The sequence below is a fragment of the Aspergillus neoniger genome (assembly GCF_003184625.1).
Source record: "Aspergillus neoniger CBS 115656 unplaced genomic scaffold BO87scaffold_20, whole genome shotgun sequence".
Lineage (NCBI taxonomy): Eukaryota > Fungi > Ascomycota > Eurotiomycetes > Eurotiales > Aspergillaceae > Aspergillus > Aspergillus neoniger.
The window spans coordinates 292,567-312,669 of NW_020291148.1; the positions used below are offsets into that span (position 1 = coordinate 292,567).

The 20,103-nt window shown below is 53.1% G+C and overlaps 10 protein-coding genes across 10 annotated transcripts; 1 reads left to right on the forward strand and 9 right to left on the reverse strand.

Annotated features, from left to right (window-relative positions):
* Window positions 1-60: 60 nt before the first annotated feature.
* On the reverse strand, window positions 61-1,151 carry BO87DRAFT_459887 (uncharacterized protein; the record flags this gene model as incomplete). Its single annotated transcript, XM_025628982.1, has 1 exon — window positions 61-1,151. Exon 1 carries the CDS (start codon window positions 922-924, stop codon window positions 61-63), a length of 864 nt encoding a protein of 287 aa, XP_025478759.1. The 5' UTR covers window positions 925-1,151.
* A 143-nt stretch (window positions 1,152-1,294) lies between these two features.
* Window positions 1,295-2,710, reverse strand: BO87DRAFT_377446 (Zn(II)2Cys6 transcription factor domain-containing protein). Its single transcript, XM_025623553.1, has 3 exons — window positions 2,523-2,710; window positions 2,153-2,464; window positions 1,295-2,104 (listed from the first exon to the last, which is right to left on the reverse strand). Exons 1-3 carry the CDS (start codon window positions 2,628-2,630, stop codon window positions 1,313-1,315), a joined length of 1,212 nt encoding a protein of 403 aa, XP_025478760.1. The 5' UTR covers window positions 2,631-2,710; the 3' UTR covers window positions 1,295-1,312.
* Window positions 2,711-2,755: 45 nt separating this feature from the next.
* On the reverse strand, window positions 2,756-3,738 carry BO87DRAFT_377447 (NudC domain-containing protein). Its single transcript, XM_025623554.1, has 4 exons — window positions 3,693-3,738; window positions 3,386-3,632; window positions 2,988-3,309; window positions 2,756-2,921 (listed from the first exon to the last, which is right to left on the reverse strand). Exons 2-4 carry the CDS (start codon window positions 3,623-3,625, stop codon window positions 2,890-2,892), a joined length of 594 nt encoding a protein of 197 aa, XP_025478761.1. The 5' UTR covers window positions 3,626-3,632; window positions 3,693-3,738; the 3' UTR covers window positions 2,756-2,889.
* Window positions 3,739-3,876: 138 nt separating this feature from the next.
* Window positions 3,877-7,166, reverse strand: BO87DRAFT_377448 (uncharacterized protein). Its single transcript, XM_025623555.1, has one exon. The coding sequence runs from the start codon at window positions 6,719-6,721 to the stop codon at window positions 4,118-4,120; it is 2,604 nt and encodes an 867-aa protein (XP_025478762.1). The 5' UTR covers window positions 6,722-7,166; the 3' UTR covers window positions 3,877-4,117.
* A 129-nt stretch (window positions 7,167-7,295) lies between these two features.
* On the reverse strand, window positions 7,296-9,413 carry BO87DRAFT_377449 (2-(3-amino-3-carboxypropyl)histidine synthase subunit 1/2). Its single transcript, XM_025623556.1, has one exon. The coding sequence runs from the start codon at window positions 9,339-9,341 to the stop codon at window positions 7,641-7,643; it is 1,701 nt and encodes a 566-aa protein (XP_025478763.1). The 5' UTR covers window positions 9,342-9,413; the 3' UTR covers window positions 7,296-7,640.
* Window positions 9,414-9,663: 250 nt separating this feature from the next.
* BO87DRAFT_336668 (maleylacetate reductase) lies at window positions 9,664-11,021 on the reverse strand. The gene is made up of 2 exons (XM_025620532.1): window positions 10,314-11,021; window positions 9,664-10,251 (listed from the first exon to the last, which is right to left on the reverse strand). The coding sequence occupies exons 1-2, from the start codon at window positions 10,837-10,839 to the stop codon at window positions 9,704-9,706; spliced, it is 1,074 nt and encodes a 357-aa protein (XP_025478764.1). The 5' UTR covers window positions 10,840-11,021; the 3' UTR covers window positions 9,664-9,703.
* Window positions 11,022-11,261: 240 nt separating this feature from the next.
* BO87DRAFT_397831 (NAD(P)-binding protein) lies at window positions 11,262-12,331 on the reverse strand (the record flags this gene model as incomplete). Its single annotated transcript, XM_025625336.1, has 2 exons — window positions 11,262-11,624; window positions 11,696-12,331. 2 exons carry the CDS (start codon window positions 12,329-12,331, stop codon window positions 11,262-11,264), a joined length of 999 nt encoding a protein of 332 aa, XP_025478765.1.
* Window positions 12,332-12,770: 439 nt separating this feature from the next.
* On the reverse strand, window positions 12,771-14,092 carry BO87DRAFT_426938 (WD repeat protein; the record flags this gene model as incomplete). Its single annotated transcript, XM_025627384.1, has 2 exons — window positions 12,771-13,665; window positions 13,734-14,092. 2 exons carry the CDS (start codon window positions 14,090-14,092, stop codon window positions 12,771-12,773), a joined length of 1,254 nt encoding a protein of 417 aa, XP_025478766.1.
* A 326-nt stretch (window positions 14,093-14,418) lies between these two features.
* On the reverse strand, window positions 14,419-16,106 carry BO87DRAFT_407502 (glycoside hydrolase family 7 protein; the record flags this gene model as incomplete). Its single annotated transcript, XM_025626081.1, has 4 exons — window positions 14,419-15,146; window positions 15,202-15,403; window positions 15,455-15,841; window positions 15,891-16,106. The coding sequence occupies 4 exons, from the start codon at window positions 16,104-16,106 to the stop codon at window positions 14,593-14,595; spliced, it is 1,359 nt and encodes a 452-aa protein (XP_025478767.1). The 3' UTR covers window positions 14,419-14,592.
* A 1,986-nt stretch (window positions 16,107-18,092) lies between these two features.
* Window positions 18,093-19,778, forward strand: BO87DRAFT_336679 (alpha/beta hydrolase). Its single transcript, XM_025620533.1, has 2 exons — window positions 18,093-18,624; window positions 18,677-19,778. Exons 1-2 carry the CDS (start codon window positions 18,221-18,223, stop codon window positions 19,497-19,499), a joined length of 1,227 nt encoding a protein of 408 aa, XP_025478768.1. The 5' UTR covers window positions 18,093-18,220; the 3' UTR covers window positions 19,500-19,778.
* Window positions 19,779-20,103: the final 325 nt, after the last annotated feature.

Genomic DNA, 20,103 nt, shown 5'->3' on the forward strand with positions numbered 1-20,103 from the left:
CCTAAGCAAAACCAAATTTAACCATTCCTCCAGATAACAAAATGGAGCAACTACAACCCTTTATACACCCCACGACCCCCTCCTCCCACCACCGCTCCTCCCACTCTCATAACTCACCCTCCCCAAATGCCCATCCCTAACGCCATACCCAACCCCATAATACTCCTCCCCAATACTCCCCTCATCCCCCCACCTCCTCCCATACCCATCTCCTCTACCACCATGACCACCAGCTATAAAAACCCCCCTCGGCGCCACAATCCCCACTCTATCCCCATCCCTATCGCCAATACTACTTCCCTCCTCCCCCCAACTCCCACTACTCCTCCCCGAAACCGACACCGACCTGGACCTCTCCCCATCACCCGAAAAACTCAACGACGGCACCGGCGAAATCACACCCTCGACCTCCCCCTCTGCGTGGCCCCTCCACGTCGGCGAGTACGGCGGAGGCGGCGTCTCCCTCGTCGCGGTGGATGTGTTTCCGTAGCTGTGGGTTGTGCTAGGGAAGGAGATTTGCGAGGAGGCGTCGTCTGCTGTTGTTGCATTGTTTCCTGCAGAGTTCGTCTCTGATGTATGTGGGGTGGTGGTGGATGTAGTAGTGTAGGGGTGTTTCTCGTCGAGGGGGAAGGAATTGTTGTTGTTGTTGTAGCTGGATGAGGAAATGGGCGGGTCGCGGAGGTGCAGGGCGAGGGTCTTTTCGTTTAGGGTTTCGGTGTTGGGGTGGGGGGTGTAGGCTGGGAGGGTGAGGGTGGGTTCTAGGGGGGGTTGTTGGTATTGGATGCTGTTGTGGTGGTGGTGGTGGTGGTGGTGGTGGTGGTTGTAAGTGGTTGTGGATGTGGTTGATGTGGTGTTTGGTGGTGGGGGAGGTGTCGGGCTGGTGCACGAGCATGGACAGAGGGCTGCGAGGAGGGTTGATAGCATTGTTTCTGGTCCTGGTCTTTGTATAGGTTTGGAAGAGGTGTGCGTGTTATGATTGTTGGAGTGAGGTGGTGAGTCTGCTGGAGATGTTCGCAGACTGTTGTAGTCTCCGATATTGACGGGTGTCTGATGGTTGGAGGGGCAAAAGGGACGAAGGTTGATTGAGATACCAGGCACGTCAATGCGATGCAGAGACTACGTGTCTCTGTCTAAATGAGCGAGAGGTGATGTCTACGAGAGTGAACGAGGAAAGAAAGTCAAAAGTCACGACGAGGCTGCGCCTCGGCATCCAGGCATCTACGTTCCCCGCATCGCTGATTGGTGGAGTTCCCCGCTCCCGGTCTTCACTTTATCGATAAGCGGATAAGATAGCATCAATCGTAGTTTATTCTCAGCCTGGTATGCAAGCATTCTCGTAGTCTTCTATACACTCTGTTGGAAACTTCACGAACTCATCCCATCCCTCCCCCAAGTACCATGTTATTGCCGTGATCTCTGACCTTGCTCGCGTCTCCACCCAGTACATATCCGTCCCATACATCAAACCCAACCACCAACTCAGTAGTATCAAGGCAGGTGGATCCTTTGCCATCAATTTAGCAAAGAATTCCGGTAGCAGCCTCCCCATCCATCCCGTGTAGGATGAAAAACTCCGGACTCCTCGCTCCAGCGACAGCAGTCCTGTCAGTATCCGCGCTGGCGCATGATACGGGTTCGTCTTTGCGGTGGTCATGTCATCGATACCACACAAATCAGCTAGCCCCGGATGAATAGCCACCCGGCCAGGACGATCATCCTCAAAGAGATCCATCATCTCATCATGAGACTTCACGAATACCTCCCACCACATGCTGCCAGCCTTCCACTGCGCCGTAGCCATGATCAGATGGCGCAAGCCCCCTTGCAAGGTCAGCCAGCTCAGGGAGGCAATATCGTCTGAGAAGACAAACGAGCTGAGCGGGTCATATTCATCTAGAGAAAAGGAACGAATAGTCAACAACACACACGCAGAGATCAAACTATCCGTATTTTTCGGGCTGATAGTGGTAACCTCTCGAGAATACTGAGTAATGGCCTGCTGCCAGTGGTAAGTTTCCGTGAAGGTATAGACACGACCATCCGAAGCCAGATGACGGATATGCGAAGTGGCTGCTGCAATGATAGTGTGCAGGAGAAAGGGTGACTATGTTGTCAGTAAGAGTACTCCTTAGTAAGATGAACTCCAGCATACATTAAACCCTAGCTGAATGATCTTCGCCTGCATAGCGGATTGAGCGCCTGTCGGCCCGAGCGCCGGGTTTGTTAGGCCATGGTGGAAGTGCTGCAATGCCTGCACAACGGGCAATGGGCCGCTTTTTGAATCCAACTGCAGTATCTCATTGATCTTCTTGGTCACGGTATCCACCGACATGCAGTACGCTTTTGAATCGGGCGGGCTTGCAAGGAAGACGCTGACGCTGTCTTTGTCTTCGGTCTCGGGCTCATAGCTGCAGTCGAACCCGAGTTTCTGGCATCGGTGGCAGGATGGTTTTTCCTCGTCACACTACAGTTAAGAATAGTACAATTAGAGAGGGCGATGACCAGAAGAGTAAGGGGAATACCTTGACCCGTCGCTGCTTGCAAACGAGGCAGCCAGCGCGGGATTTGCGATGCGGGCGCCGGGGATGATAAGTACGGGGAGAAGGACGAAATTGGAGGACAGACTGCATGGCAGCCACCAAAGTTGCTAATCCTTGCTACGTTCCATGAAGGTGCATAGCTTGCACTTATGCAATGTTGATAAGTGAAGAGAACAAGACAGTAAGACAGATAGACTCATGACATATGACGATGAGAGCAGCCAGCCTCACGGGAGTGCCTGACCAGACTAGTCCTAATACGGAAGCCAGCTATATTCCACCAGCATAGCATACCAGCATAACATACAATTCCAACAACATCATAATTCATATACCTCTCACTATATACCTAACCGATCTGCGCATTCGAGAAATCCATCTCTGCAAACACACACACCACATTAGCACAACCCACACTCAAGAAAAAAAAAAGGTAGTAATACTGACCAGGATGTTCCTCCTGAAACTTCTTCAAAATATCCCTCTTCTTCTGCTCATCACTCGTCAACCCACCCATCTCCTTCTGCCTCTGATCATACATCATCTTCTCGACCATCGCCCTCGTCTCGCCATCCAACTCACTCAACGACGAATTCTCCGGCGTAATCTTCGTAACGTCGATCTTCGGCGCACTCGTCACAACATGCGCCCACCACTCCACCTTGTTCACCTTGTCCAGGTGGATCGAGATCTCCTTGCCGGGCGGTTTTGATGTCGACTCAAGGGTCCAGGAGCATTCGTCGGGGATGACTGGGTGGGGAAATTCGCCCTATAGATTCCAGTATCAGGTTAGTATTGTAGCGAGAGTTGTGGAGTCATCATAAAGCTGGAGAGGATGGGTGTACGTCAATAAAAGCCTCCTGTCCCTTAATCGCAACGCGAATTTTCGTCTTCGTGAGAACAACATCCAAATCCCGACCGCGGATGTTCGATGCTACGGGGATCGTCACCTCCACGTCGCGGATCGTTTGGGTCCATTTGTAAGGCAGCTGGGCTTGTTCGGCAGCTTCGCGGGCTTTGCGGGCGGATTCTTCCTCCTCGCGGCGGGCGAGCTCGGCGGGGGTGGGGGGTTGTTCGTCGGCCATTTTGCTGCTATAGTTGTAGTTGTGTTAGTGGTGAAGAGGCTATATTAGGGGGAAGTTGGGGTCATACTTGGTTGTGGAAAGATTTGTAGAGAAGAAAGTTGTTTGGAGAATTGGAGGGAATTACAGATGGTGGGGACTGGCTGGATGGCTGGAAGCTTCCGCGTGCGGGGCAACATTCTACTGCGTTTACTTGTGTAGACATCATAGCAACTAGAACACTTAATAAATGTAGATAATGGTAGGATATGGTGGAATATCGTATGTCATTATTTTATTACATACAGTTCCTCCAGCAATGACCCACATATTCTCTGCTGTCCTCCTGGGACAACAGGATCCCTCAGCGCCCTGCGCATCAGGGCAACCCGCAACAGTATCATTTGCTATGCACGCTGCTATATCATGCAGGCCCAGATAAAGAGTAACTCCGAAAATAATCATCAGTCCGCCCATCCTCGACGCCCGTAGATCCCTGCCAGCCATATTTTATTTTCATCCCGTACTGTCCGTCAATATCTCCTCGCCTAGATCCTCAGCTACGGGTCCAGGATACGTCGAGGCTTCTTCAATATGCTGTACCTCGCCGTGTTCCTCCCGCTCGATAACGTCGAAGAACTCGCCGGCATACTCGGCCATCTTGTTTGCCATTTTATTCGCCAGCTTGTCCTGCACGATTCCCTCCAGCAGACGCATGTCCTCTTTCCATTTGCGCTCCCGACGAGCCTTTTCCTCTGCCGGCCGGCGGCAGGTCCCGTCTCGTTCCCGCACCTTCAGGCAGTTCGGGCACAGGTAGTTCGCTTCGCAATAGGAGCAGTTGCACGGCGGGAACGCGATGGTGCAGTCCTCGCATACGTACACCGAGCAGCTCGTGCACTCGCGGAGAACGCTGGCGCACCGCTGTCGCTGGTCACCGACCGCTCGATACTGCGGACAGAAAAAGGACTGACATCCTTGCCATTTGGGCTGGTCGGACGGCGAGTCGCAGTAGACCGACGACGGCGAGGATGAGCGTGAACGGTTGGAATTCGAGATTGACAGACTTCGCGAGCGGCGGTGAACCAAAGGCGTGGGCCGAGGATGGTCGAACGCGCTACTGCTCGCCTCGGGAAAGACCTCTTGGTTGTCCTCGGTAAAACTGCTCGTAGTCGAATCAAGGATCCGCTGCGTCCGATACGGCAGCTCGAACTCTGGCACGGAATTCGTGTAGGGCATCCGCGATGACACAAACCCGCGAGAGCCGTTCTCGGCGTGGTTCTGGATTGCCAGCTTCTCCAGCGTGAGATCACGGTACCCACAGATCCTCAAGCGGAGTCCCCGCAGATCATGCTCAATACACAGCGGCTTCGAGCAGCTCTTGCAGTGGACCTTCCACTGAGGCGTGTCGTAGCAGTCCTGGCATAGGTTGCGCGGACAAGCTGCAGGCTGTCGGTCGGGCGGCCCAAGTAGCCATCGCATCATGGCGATGTGTCCGGTCTCCAGCGTATAGTCGGGCTTGCGAGGGTCTCCGTAGGCGTCCCGCGGGAACGTCTTGCTCCATTCCTGCGCCGAGTACTCCAGGTCCTCCCACCCCTGTCCTCGCGGCAGGGGCACGGCTCGTACTTGATCCACATCGCGGTTCGGTGTGCCGATACTGATGCCGCCGCCGCCAGAGAAGATAGGCTCAGTGCAGCACCAATGAAACGTAAGGGCGGGATAGGAGGGAGTCGCGTTGTTGGCTACAGTGGTGTTTTCGGAATCTTCGACAGGGTCTTGCATAGAACATGGCGACATCGTAGCTCCAGGAGCCCACCAGAATGGACTGTCCTTGGATGCCGATCGAGGCCGACAGTGCAGATAAGGCCGTTCGTAAGCGCAGCTAGCACACAGAGTCTTTCGACATCCGACACAGTGCATCAATATACTGCATTGCTCGCATCGTTCAGGGATCAACTCGCAGCAGTTGTCGCAGCGGATATTCTCAACGAACTGTGTATGGCTCCGTCGCAAATGTGCCGGCAGCATCTTGCCCTCTCCATGGTCTCCACTCTCTCCGGTCCCCAAAGCCTCGCCGTAGTAGCCGGTCTCACTGTGTTCCCACAGCTTCGCATCCCGCTGAACTGGACGGTTCGCCTGGTCTACCGGACCGATCCAATTCTTCGACCTCCACAGCCGATCAAACACCACCCACACCTCCGCCGACCCCTGTGGAACACGCATAGACACGTAGCCCCGCCTCCGGAAACATCTCCCCGCAGGAGTCGAGCACCACGCGGTATCCGTCCAGATGCCCAGCTTGTGGCAGAGGTTGACCAGCTCATGTGTGGGTTCGGAGTCGGAGTCTTTGCGCGACAAGGAGGACGTCAGATACGGCCGTCGTCGATGATGTCGACATCGATACGTGTAGAGACTCTTCAGTGCAAGATGCTTGGTATCCGGTGAACTTCCGATATTTTGCTCCATGTTGACATCATATTGGAGGCCAAACATCGTGAGGTACGGGATGATGTGGTATTTGAGCGACACGTTCTTGCAGCCTCGTACGGAGAGATGTTCCAAGGTCTCGCGCCGCGAATGTAGTACCGTCGACATCAAAATCTGCCCCGACACAGCTGTGTTATCCAACTCCAGACTGCGCAAGCACGGACTAAACGGAATCACCACGTTCATCAACAGCTGGTCGAGGGCATACGGGCGCGACTGGCGCGGGATGACGGTCTCGGAGGAGCCGGTGAAGACAACCCGGAGGGGCGGCGGGGTGCCAGAGGGGTAGAGGAGCCGAAAAGAGAGGTATTTCCATGCTGTCGGGTAAGAGCGGAGGAATGAGCGGAGGTAGCGGGAGGTATGGTAGAGGGCTAGGATGGCCTCGGTGGGAGTCTGCAAGAGGAGTGATTCGAGGATGGGGGCATTGGTGGTGACGACGAGTTCAAAGGTGGATAGCGGATGTTGGGCCGGAAGGACGGAGTGTTCGAGCGCGGAATCCACCAGGTGTTGCTGCTGTTGGTCTCCGCTGGGCTTGCCGGCCATGGCTGTAGTGGTAGTAATAGTAGTAGTAGTCAACTCAGGGCCCGATCGATGATCGATAGCGGGCACTCCCGGAATATGAGATACGGATGGCATGACGATCCGAATCGGATGGCGGGACCCTTTGCTTCTTCAACAACCTTTTTCTTTTTATTTCACTCCCCTGAAAGGAAGCTGGAGGTTAGAGTGACGCGAGATCGCGAGCACAGCGGAGAATGCGGGAGAGGGCCGCACATCATAAGGGAAGCAGGAAGGAGAGCATGCGCAAGGAGGGCGGATTATACCCAAATGTTGGACATGAGCAGTGGCCATCCACGGGAAGGAGAATGATAGAATGAAATGGAGGGAGAAAGAGGGTCGGGGAGGGAAGATGAGGGAGAACAAGTTACAGCAAACCGATTGGGGGTGGCTTGGACAACTCAGCTCAGAATTGGCGATGGGCAACAAAAATCCAACGGGCGGCCGGCAATCATGTGATAGGTCGCCTTGGCCCCGTTGGGATGCCACTCTTTTTGGTTATTGTTGCTTTGCCTTTGCTTGTTGATTGATTGATGATGATGATGATGATGATGATGTTGTTGATGATGAGTTTAGACTTATTCCTATGACGATATACGTTGGGTCACCGGAGTCTGTGGCCTGACGGGTCTCAACTTCACTAGTCATTCGTCCCCAGTGTATTTTATTGAATATTGAATTCATCCCTCTTAATTTCTTTCCACTATCTGCTGCTAGCTGCGTGGTGTTGTCCTCTCCCCCCGACGATCCAATCCACCACTACAACCACAACCACTAACCTCGCCATCCGCTTTGGGCCGTGCCAGCAGCATCAGTAGGGCACAAAAAACAGATCCATCAATCCATCAATGCAAAGAAAATAGCAAACCACTAGTTCCACCTGACTATGCTTTGCCTTGCCCTCCCCCCTACTCGTTCCCATACTTTCTACCCTTTTTCAACGGTCGCGCCCAACAATCCGGTTCTCCGAACGCCAGGGGAGCGAGGGCGGCCTGAACTAGTGTCGCTCTATTGTTTCTCCCACCGTATATCCCCTTGCAATACCCTTGCGCCCTTCCACCACCAGCGTGCTATCCTTGGCATCCTCCTCCTCGTACTGGATATCGAAATCACTACCCAGCCCCTTCCACGTCCGTTGCGACCGAAGGAACTCCGCTCCAGGGGAGATGGTTCCGCCGATCATCGCCAGATCCCCTTTGGCCCGTCTGGCCAGAGCTCGCGCTGCGGATGGACCTCCAGCTGATGCTGACGAGGCAGCACCTTCTTCTCCTGAGGCAGAAACGCGGGGTGCAGGGTTTCGCATGGGCCGGGAATGCGAGACATACCGGCCAGTGCGCAAGTCGAATTCTGGCGGAGCCGACTCGGGCTCGGACATCTCATCCTCATCCTCCCCGTTCGCAGCATCATTTGTCGACGCATCTCCATTCTCTGCCTCAGCAGCAGACTGATCCAGGACCGTCTGGAAGTCACTCTGCCAGGCTCCCGTCCAGACCCGCTCCGTATCCCCCTTCAGGGTAAGCTCCAACTCAAACGGCGTGATAACCGGCTTCCAGAAATCGCGACTATCAACGAGCGAGCTTTCCCAGCACCCGATGACCACCCAGCCGCCGATCTCACTGAAGTTAGCCACCTTGGCCGCATTCAGCTTGCCCACCACAAAGAGATAACTCTTCTTCCCGGCCGCCGCGATGCGCTCCCGAACATGATCCACAATATGCAGGTAATTCTTCACACTCAACGTGTTGACCAGGATACCAAAGATCGGGGCAGTATTCAAGGACGTCAGGATAGCATAGCGACGACGCAAGGCAGCAGCCGTAGACGCGGGCAGGGGCTTAACATCCTGCCCCGGCTTATCCGTAGGATAGATATAGATAGCCGCCACGCGAGAAGCAAGGGTAAGCAGCAGCGCCGTAGGCGGATCAGAGATATGGAAAAGCTGCCACTCAGCCAGAGACTCAGGGCTCTCGCGCACCGTCTCCGGCACCGTCCGGTTCGGAATAGCCGACGAAGGGTCATGAAGCACCTCCGTCGCAAACAAATTCGTATACCCCTCCTTCACCAGAGCCTCATACAGCGCAGGGACATGATCACAATAAGTCACATCAGCAGCCAAAACAACCTTCGTATCCAACTCCGGATACGTCTCCTTGAACGCACGCACCACCTTCTCCAACGCCAGCTCCTTATGCGTAAACACATAAATCACAGGAAGTCTCGCCGTCGGCGACAAACACGACCGGCCGTAATGCACGACCACATCGGCATCCACATGCTCCGCCGCCACCTCATCCACGCAGCAAGTTCCGTAGGACGTATCGGCCAGGATATACAGCCTAGGCGCAGGCTCAGCCTCATCCACCTTCAACTGAGCCACCGACTCAGCCAGATCCTTCCCTTCTTCCTCCGTCCCCGCACTCTGACGAGCACCCTCTCGCGTCGTCGTAGTAGAATCCAACCCCCGACTCAGAAGCTGGAACACCCTCGGCGCATCCGGGAGCATATCATCCGGAAACTGCAGCGCAATGCGCTTGTACCGCGCCTGGCGGATCTCCCTCAGCGTGCGTTCAATGTCATATGTGATGGCGATTTCTTCGTCGGAGACGGGACCGCTGCGGTTCGGGACCGCTGCTGCTTCTTCGAGGATGCGGTCATCCGGGGTGGAGAGGACCGGGGCGGCCTCCATATCGGCGCCCATGGTGGGGGAGGCTAGAATGTGTGTGTGTTTTTGGTGGTAAGTGTAGAGTTGGATTGAGGGGTGAGGAGAGTGGGATGGGTTGCAAAATTAGTTCGGAGTTGATTTTCATTCTGGCGGGCAAACTTCCACCCCACTTTCACCCCGCCATCCGTCCGCTCGCGAACGGTGAAGGCCAATCGCGGTAGGATGGATTACGGAGGTGATTATGGTGCCATATCTTACTTGCTATGTATGTAGAAGTGTAGGATTCTTTTAGTTAAAGAGAAAGTGTTACATAGAATGTAGTATTTATAATTCACATATAGAGTTGAACTCTACACACCCACTACTTATTTACATGCAACCCTCTCTAAGAATCTAATCTACAAGTCCGCCCTCGCCGGCTCCCCAGCCCACACCCTCCGAATCAACTCCCGAATCGGCTCACGCTGAATCTCCCTAGGGTTCCAGTATGGGTTGCTAACCGCAATATCCGCCGCCTTATCAATATCCTCCTCCTTCATACCAAAGTCCTTCAATCCACGCTTAACCTGCAACTTCTCCAACAGGACATTCAGCCCGTGGATCGCATCCCCGTTACTCTCCGGTAGCGCCTCGGCCAACTTCTTCATCGCCTCGGGGATCTTCGGCGCATTGTAGGAGATAGCGTGCGGGAGCACCGCCGTGTGCGTCTCCGCATGGGGCAGGTTGAAGCTTCCGCCGAGCGTGTGGCAGAGCTTGTGGTGGATGGACATGCCTACGCTGCCGAGACAGGTACCGCAGAGCCAGGCGCCGTATTGGGCGGAGGAGCGGGCGGAGGGCGAGCTAGGGTTCTGGACGATTTCGGGGAGGGAGGAGGCGAGGGCCCGGGTGCCTTCTAGGGCCATGAGGTTGATCACGGGGTTGGTGTTGCGGGCGTAGAGGGCTTCCACTGTTGGGTGGTCGATTGTGTTAGTTTAGTTCTAGTATTGGATGGTGTTGGGTAGGACTAACCTGCATGCGCGATGGCATTAACACCGCTCGTCGCACTCATGGCCACCGGCAAAGTCATAGTAAGGTCCACATCGTAGATCACAGTACCCGGGAGGATCTTCGGGTCAGAGCGAGTCTTCTTCAATCCGTCGGCTGTTTCACCCAGAATCGGTGTCATCTCACTGCCTGCGTAGGTGGTCGGGATACAGATATGCGGCAGTCCTGTGCGGATGCTGATGGCTTTGCCCAGGCCGATGGTGCTACCACCGCCGATGGAGACGACGCAGTCGGCGCTCTGGGCTTTGGCATATTTCAATGCCTTGTCGGTGATGTGGGTGGGAGTGTGCATGGTGGCTTCGGTGAAAATGCCGGCCACTTGGCCGTTCAGGACGGTCTTGACATTCTCGGCTTGGGAGACTTGCTGCGGGGTCGAGAGGAGGAGAGGTGCTTTGAGGTTCTGGCGGGCGAGCTCGTCGGGGAGCTTCTTCAATGTGCCGCTACCGAAGATGACTCGGCCGGGGTTGGCGTTGTATTCGAAGGAGTCCATGGTGGTTGTGGTGGTGATGGTGATGGTTGGAGTTGTGGATGAGGGGAAGAGATGAGGATAGCGGGGGAGGGAAACTCAACTGAGAATCATGATCGGTATATATCTTTGCCTAGATCGACCCATGAATTGGTATTCTAGGAACCCGAACAGCCGACGAAGCTTGATCATCATGAATAATCCCCCACACCCCACCGATCCGGAGCAAACGTCATGAAGTTATTGGGGCAAAGGCCTTTGCCGTGGGTCGCCCGTGGAGGGGCTCGGCAGTTGGTTGTTATTCATGCCGATACTATACTATGAACTGATATTCGATAAACTTCAGTGATAAGTATTCGGTGAATATTTGGTTTAAGAAATAGACTTCGATTATTGAGTATGATAGTTATGGCACAGTGTGTAGTTGTCCTAAACTGCAATTCCTTCTACTCCAGCTTCAACACCGTATCCTTAGGGCTGACCTGCGCCCACTCCAACGTCTTCTTCCAGGTCTTCCCCTGTTTCTCCCCATCCTGACTCTCAGGAGAACTCTCGTCCTTTTTCAGAAGAGTGAAGTACCCCGCCTCCCCCGCATATTTCTCACCCACGGCCAACTCAACCACATCCTCCCCGGCCTCCGTAGCCGTGCGCATAGTCGGGTCAAGTAGTCTCAACAGTGGCCGGAGTGGCTGGATTATGAGACGGGAGATGATCCTAAGAATTAGCGGCGTGTTGGTGCGCAGCGCGCGAGAATCACTCAGGTTGCCTGGGTTGATAGCTACAGCTTTGATGTGCTTTAGATTGTCATCCTGATGTTAATCCCGATGTCAGTATACTCGGTTTTGAATATCCAGAAGACTGCAAGGAAGCAAGATAATACCTGAATCAACTGCCCATTCAGCGCATACATCCACATAATAATCGCCAACTTTGACACCGCATACTGATAGAACCCCTTCCCCCTAACATCCTCACCCGCCTTCTTGGTCGGTTTCACCAGCACATCCAGATCCTCTGGAATGGTAGGCGGATACTTCTCCAATCCATTCTTACCGGGCCAATGAGCATCACTACCGAAGAGAATAACCCGTCCAGAGTCTGGTCCGAATGAACCTAGCAGACGCAGTACTAGCGAGGCGTGAGCGATATGGTTCACCTGAAAGGTCTTATCCAGCTCATCGGCAGTTGTTTCGACCTCGCTAGCTAGGTTCCAGTAGTATGCGTTGCAGATGATGCTTGCTAGAGGGGGCAATGTGCCATTGCTGATTTCAGTGGCTACAGCCTGCGCGAATGTAGTCACCTCGGAGAGGTTGGAGAGGTCTAGTTTTCGGATTGAGGTGCTTGGATTGAAGAAGGGCGTTATGGTGTCGTTGAGACGCTTGGTGTTGGGGTCCGAAGTGGAAGGGTTGCGGACGGTGAGGACGAGAGTGTAGTCTGGGTATTTAGTGAGGAAGTGATGGACTGCTGGGATGGCAAGAGAGCTGTTGGCTCCGGTGAGGAGGATGGTCCCTGGCATTGCGGTTGGGGGTGTATGATGATGATGGGAGGGTATGGGATACAATGGCTTATGTGAGATGGTTTGTAGGCTGGTTGGCGCTTATTATCATCCTTTATGTTGTTCCCCCTGCTGCCAAGACAGTCTAATACAACAGTTGATCCCTGGACAGTTGAAGCTGCTGGCCTTAAACTAGTAGCTGACAAGGCTGTGTACAACCGTAGTTCTTTGTGCCTGGATTTCATGCGACTGGAGCATGGTTGCGAGATACACTAGCTTTCTCGGCTACGATGCGACACACTAGTTCTTAGAAGCTGGGTCACAATTATGGCTGATCATCTAGAGATATTAGCATCATTGAGTACGTATTTGCAAAACACACTCCCAGTTTTGTTTTCCCGACACCAATGCTATGCATAACCTCCCGCTTAGGGTATCAATAAACCACATTCGATTCCAGTTAATCCAAGTCAGCGAAAGCCATGATTTGCTGTCCACCCTTACCCTTGGCTTTCGTCTTCTTGCGCTTGTTCTGTGCCTTTTCCTGGCGGCCGCCGGCGTCGCTGTCATCCGAGTCGTCATCACTGTCATCACCTTCATCGCTATCGTCACTGTCGCCATACATGCGCTTCTCTCCCGGCATTGCCCCGTATCTATCAGCACCAACAACAGCCTCATGCCAAACCTTCACCACCTGTCCACCACCAGTGACCATGCGCCCCTCAACGTCAAAACCCAGGCCAACCACGCCCTCAGTCTCATCATGCATAACCTCCGAGGCGACCTTATTAGGGCCGATCCGCACGAACTTGACTTTACCACTGCCCAGGCCGACGGCGACCACCTTGCCCTTGCCCAATTCGTCCGGCAGAACAGCCATGGTCTCGAGGGACTCTCCACCACCATCTCCACGCTCCACATAGATCCGCTCGTCCTGGTCATCCCACGCGCCCTTCTCCCAGAGCGTAAGAACACCGCTAGACCCTCCCACAAGCACCTTCTCGCCGCGACTCGTGCCACTGGCCGCCAATCCGCCAATATACGTCGAACTGATCAACTCCTCCTCCTGATCCTCACTGCGAACAAGCACACCCCGTCGCAGATCCGTAACTGCCAGGGTCGTACCACCCGTGGTCACCCATTGCTTGCTGAACCCCGAGGTACTGGTATCGGAGGCCGGAAGAGGCGTAAGCGACGAAACGTAGTCGTCATGGGGGTGATGAGATTGTTCAGGCTTTGCGGAAACCTTGGAGTAGGGTATGCGGAGATCGTAGAGGTGGAGGGCGCTGGAATCGGTCGCAAGAAGGAGAGTCTGAGGGGAAAGCGCATGAATGATAGTGGGAGCATCGATGGATCTAAAAGCCAATACAATGAGCCATTGAGTCCCCATCCAACCACATATGGAAGGGGATTCATATCCTACCCATTCTTCATCGTAGGAATAGCAATCTTGTTTTCCACAACACCCGTCTCCGCCTTCGCGGCCTTGATCAGTCCGTCCGTTCCGGCCGAGTAGAGCGTCTCGCCATCAATTCCGAACGTCAAGCACCGACAGCTACCCTTGTGGCGTCTCGTCCGCCACATCGTATCAATGTGTCCTCTGCCATTGCGTGACGAGGCATTCGACGTCTCGTCGTCGTCGCTGGCCGCTTCGTCGGTGGGGAGTCGGAATGTTTGGACGTGGCCGGAGGAGAGACCCACGGACACAACGGGCTCCTTGGGGTGCAGGGCCTGGGAGAACAGGTCCGCTGATAGCGGAAGGGTGCAGACGGTGTCGAACATTGCGGGGAATGAGCAATTGCACGAGGGCGAACCTATGCCGCAGTTTTTTGACTGGCGGAGCTTGCAGCTGCAGGCTGGCGGAGCCGATCAGTCTCGGAGTGAGCGGGCCGACGGATCTTCCGGGGTCGGTTGGCCATAGAGTTTAGGCTTAAGGCTACTTTATCAGTTTGCTATCTATGCAGGGCTGATTAGGTCGGGACTAGCAAAAAATAATTGTCTCTAGAATTGAGTGGACTCAAAACAGAAAATAAGCGAATGTGAAGTGAAGTACAAAAGTTTCAACATGAATTGGAGGAAAACAAGAAAAAAACAAGAAACAAAGTCTGCATCAGTCAATTTGGAGTGAACGAAAAGTAAACGAAGGCAGCCCGATATACAAAAGCAGTGGCCACTTTTCGGACTATTTACAAACCTCAAGACTCCCGAATTCCCTTCCAGGAACCTGTCCTGCTATGTCCGGCTTGGGGGAGTAGTTGAGGCTCTGAGCCCAGCGCTTCAGCTTATGCGGAAGCGCTGAAGGTCGAGTTGATGGGACCGAACTTGATGTTCGAAAAGGTTACCGAAGCATCAGGGTGCGCCCCCTCGACTGTGGCAGGGACGCCCGACTCCGAGTCGCATGTTCCGCGTGCAACACCTGGGTCGGTAGCGGTGGCGTTCTCGGGATAGTCACTGTCGAGCCACTCCATGCTGGCATAGTAATCATCCCACAAGCTCAAGATCAGAACCATGGAAGACATGGCATCACTGATTCCAGCAAGTCCATTGTGTGCAGCGAACACATCGTCGTCGCCAAAGGCCTTCTTCTGCGCAGTGCAGAAGTCCGTTGTGATCGAGTTTCCGGTCACTCCAGAGATGCTGGACTCGGCGTTCGCAATAACTTTTCCGTTCTGCACGTAGTAACGCTTGATCTCGCTGAGAGAGCTGGAGCCATCAGTGATGAATTGGGTCACAACCGTCATCTTGGATCCGGTGTCAACGATCTTGCCAGCACCGTAGAAAGATTCGTTGCCCATGCGATAGGGGTTGAAGTCGCAGCCGTCAGGGTCACAGGTTCCTGTGATTGGATTAGCCAAAACATCCAGCTCGAGCTTTTATCTAGGTACTCGTACCTCCGTAGCGATCATCCGAGTACGTTCCACCGCAGTTGTTACCCTCACACATGGTCTGGCTGCTGCTGTCGCAGGGATGGGGTGTCAATGCGGTCGAGATCTTATTGGCTTCCCAGATATCCATTTCAGGGCAGCAAGAACCGTGGTTGCCGATACCTGTGTTGTCATTGTTGCTAGAAGGTTCCCAGCCATCGACGTTGGCCTGGTTCAGGTTAGCATATAAGCTTTGAGGAGGCTTTCAAGGACTACATACTTCTCCGTTGATGAACTTTAGGTCTCGCGGACATTGGGAGTCACAGTATCCTGTCCCGTACTTGGCTCCGGCCTTGTTTGCAGGGTACCTTGAGGTTCCACCATCGGCGTCCATTGCAGTGAAGTACAGCGCGCCATTCAATCCACATGGGAGGTTAGACACATCGACGTCAAAAGTGAACTCTGCGTCAAGCAAGTCGAACGTCTGGTATTTCTCGTCACTCGTGTCCATGAGATACACACGCGAGCCAACATTGGAACCAGTGACGAATTTTAGTGTCAATGAATCGCCGTCAGTGGTGATACCGTAGGTGGACTCGTAGTCTGCTCCGTCCAGGGCGCAGTTGGTCGCACAGGTTTCATCGTCAGGGCAGAGAGTTGAATCCCACTGTGATGTGCGTCAGCCAGTGCAGCACATAGGTGCCAGTCAAACTCACGGTGTTGCCAGTGTAGCAATTGGTGCTATCATTGACAGAATGGGTCCAGCGCCAGTTTGAGTCGATGACAACCGAGCCACTCTGTTCCGTGCAACTGCCTTCAGAAGTGCACTTCTGCCAGGTCAAGGAAGGATGGACTTCCTCCGTGAGCGTTCCGGCTTGCTGGGCACGAACGGCCGTCAGCAGGGTCGAAAAGAGAAGGGCGCGTTGATGCATTGCAATGAGATTGTATAAGACTCGAGTCGTCTCCTTCTTTCAGTGATTCTGTTGTCTGTCCGGCAGATGTGATTTCCAAGCTTCACAGCGGGATAACCTCCCCATTTATAACATCCCAGCCAGCATTCGGTCTCATACCTCCGTGCGATCCGGAAGAATAGGGTCTCTCATTTTTGCCGGTGCAGCGGACCGTCAGTCCGTCGATGTTTCAAATTAGGCAAGGCCTTATGTGCCGTGAAATGAAGAACGCACGATAATAGAGTGCTGTGTTGCAGAAAGAGGGCTCTGCGTATTGAGGTGTGTCCGAGAGTGGGCCCAGATTCTATCACCAGGATGGAGTATATCAGGCTGCTTGGCTACCGCTGTGCCTTATTGGTTCATGGAGTTTCAGGGATTCACGGAGGGCCCTCCGAGTCGTTTCTGTTCCATGTGTGTAATGAAGCATTATGGTCCTTTCCAATGAAGACTGTCTATGTCATGTGTGGCCTATTCAAAGCCATGCATGTAGAGAGAATCTGCCTCACATGCCAACTTAGTGAAGCTCTGCGATAGACAGGTTTTAGGGCCCTTTACTCGGGTGTAGGAGCCTTGCCGAGGAGATGCTCTAGGGTATCTCGCAGAGTATCATAACCAACACTAGCAAATGGCAGCAATCGGGCAGTCCATTCCGTTGCTGTTTTTCTTCTCCGATACTTAGAGTATCTTCCAATCACAACCCCTGTCATCTATTAGCCGCATCGATTAACAAAGGCCATTCGCAGTCCCATTTGGGAAATACGGAGGCAACGGCGTCCCATGTAGCCGCTGGTTTAATGAAGATGTGGCAGCGTGTGGCGTTGTTTGGGTGACAGCCAACTCCGATTCATCTCAAATCCTGATGAAGGATTGATTAATCTCCAGGGTCCTTTTTTAGCCTTGTCGATCTCGGAATGCGGGGTGCTACATCCCATCAATGACAGCTCGAGTGGGTGCCAAAATGATTCAAATTTTATGCAGGTAGCTAGGCTGAAATTGATATATCCAAGTCGGTAATAGTAGACTTGGATGGGGTAATCAACGTCAAACCAAGAAATGTTTTGGTCTTTGCTCCCAGTACTAGAGCCCGCCTTACCGGCTTAGACAGGGCGGTTAGCATCTCCGACTGATTAATGTTTCACCACAATTATTTTGTATCGAATTTCCATTTGTTCATAACGTAAGGTGTTTCCCCAGACGCCATCACCCTTTCATTTGCCTGGTTTCGTACCCAAACGGGGTAATACTGAGCCGAGTCACCTGTAAATCGAACCACTGTAGTGAGCTCACACACAGACATCCGACAAAGCCGACGGAAGCCACGATATGGCGCTGTACCTTGCAGATCACTTCCCGATTACGTTCGGAGGCGTGCAAGCCAACAAGATCCAACAGTTGCTATTTAGCCGGCTTGAATTTGAGGAGGGCGCGGAGTGATTCTCCGCGACATACATGGCGTAGATGCCAAGATTGTACTGCCTTGCTTGGATTGATCATGCAGCGACTGCATTGACATTTAACCCATAACAGACAATCTTGCTACTAGTACTTAGTACTCAGACAAGGCCTTTTTCTGCATATGGTTGAGGTTACTTATCTGTAGTGTCGGATGAGCAGATTGCCATGATCATGCTTTAACTTGTGCAGCAGAAATATATACTTAGTTATCGTTTTGTTAAGAACTAGTACTACCAGCGGTGGAACTGACATTTCCTAGCGCAGACGGATCTCGCATATTCCACTGTCCGTACAATATGTACTCATGTAGTCAGATCCAGATCATAGGAAACGAAGGGGAGGATATGATTAATCATTCATCTAAACTAGGGAGAGGAGAGGACACAATGGTATCCCCTGTGATGCCTAACTAGTCATGAGCCTCGGCAGTTTCTTATCACCCGCTTATCGCTTATCGGATGACTTTTCCCAAGTGGAGATGGTGTATCCTCAGGCCAACCGCCCAACCTCGCCGGTCGCTTCCCCCTCGTTCGTCTGTTTCACCGGTCAGGATTAATCTGGCTTGCATCCATTTACTTTCTTCCGTGTTTCTCGTGTAGACTAAAGATCATACAATAGACAGTCACAATAGACGATGGAACATGGCGTGGTACAGCCAGACTATCGAATCCTTCTCCGATTCGCTGGGGACCAGCCGAAGCCAACTTCCCCTGCTCGCCGTCACAGGGGCCTCGTTCACTTTGGGTCTCTTGTTTCGATCACTGCTTTCAGACCCACAACAGGAGAGCACAGTGCTTGAGTCCCCGCGCAAGAAAGTCCTGTCCGTGTCCGATTCAGTGAATCGTGAGCTTCCGCTGCCCACGGACGTACTCCCGGGAGCCCGGGATGTCTCTACGCCGTATGGATCTATCCGTGTGTATGAATGGGGCCCAGAAGATGGACCTAAGGTTCTCCTAGTTCACGGGATAACCACTCCGTGTATTGCACTTGGGGGGCTGGCCCATGCCTTGGTTGACCGGGGCTGCCGGGTCATGCTGTTTGACCTGTAGGTGACTCGCTTATGATGAAGAGGAATTATCACTAATATGCCTGAACAGGTTCGGCAGAGGCTACTCCGATTGCCCGTCTGATATTCCACAGGACAACAGACTGTTCTCTACTCAAATTCTTCTCGCTCTTAGCTCATCGTCACTTTCTTGGACTGGAGCCGGTTCAGGTAGATTCTGCCTCGTGGGTTACTCATTGGGTGGTGGCATAGCTGCTTCCTTTGCAGCATATTTCCCCCAGTTTCTCTCTTCGTTGGTGCTACTTGCACCTGCAGGCTTGATTCGTGACTCCCAGATCAGTTTCCAGTCACGTCTCCTTTACTCCCGGGGTCTTGTTCCGGAACGTGTGCTTGGCTTCTTGGTTGGACGCCGCCTCCGCGCAGGCCCGTTGACTACCCCGAAGCCGAAGGCCCGTAAGCTTACCGCTGAGGATGCGCTCGCCGAGGAGCTGCCAACACAGGGTGCGGCACAAGTCCAGCAGCTATCTCGGACGTACTCTCATGTCAATGTTCCCAGTGCGGTCCAATGGCAAGTGGGTGAGCATGCTGGGTTCGTGCATGCTTTCATGTCCAGTATGCGACATGGACCGATTCTGCAGCAACGCCAGCGCGAGACTTGGGAACGTCTTGGAAGGTATCTATCGGCACAAAAGGATCTCCCGATCGACGAACAGCGTTTGAATGGTCTACCGAGTGATAAGGTACTGATCATGTGCGGAGACCATGATGCTGTCATCGTCAAGAATGAGCTTGTCCCTGATGCAACGTCGGCACTTCAAGGGCATGCAAGCTTCAAATTCTTCAACGCAGGCCACGAGTTCCCAAGTACTAAATATGAAGAAGTGGCCCAATATGTGATGGAATTTATGCACTGAGGACCCTGCAAGGAATCATCCTACGATGCTGATCATTCACTTTGATTTACTATCTTTATAGACATTTTGGAGTGGGATTTTTTGTTAGACTGTCCTGTTTTGGAATGTTGCTTCCCATCTTTCTCATGTTCGCCCACATTGCCATTTCCATATAGAGCAAATGCCTAGTTTTATCCAGCGATAATTTAGATGCCACATAACTTTACTTTTACTTGGTTATTGACACACTTCAGTATGTTGAATCATGCAATATTTGTGCGATAACTTGGATAAAACGAGTGGTTAAAACATAGGAGACTGGGTATCTGCATTGTCAGGGATAGACGGCGGCGCGTGTTACGCCGCCAGCTGGTATCTATAGGACCTCTATATCAACTTTCCCTTCCTCTTTCCGGTCCAGCGTTAGAGCAATTGGCTCCTGATTGGGTATAGCGCCTGCCTGGCCAAACTGGTCGTTTTGTCTTCGTCGTCCTCCATTTCCACCTTCAACTTCCGCCTGCCCGTTTCCCCGCAACCCTGGCAGCATATCGTCTGCTTCCCAGTCTCCTCGAAGCGACTCGCAAAAAAAGGTCGTCTCTCATAGCGCTTTTATTCTTTCGCGTTT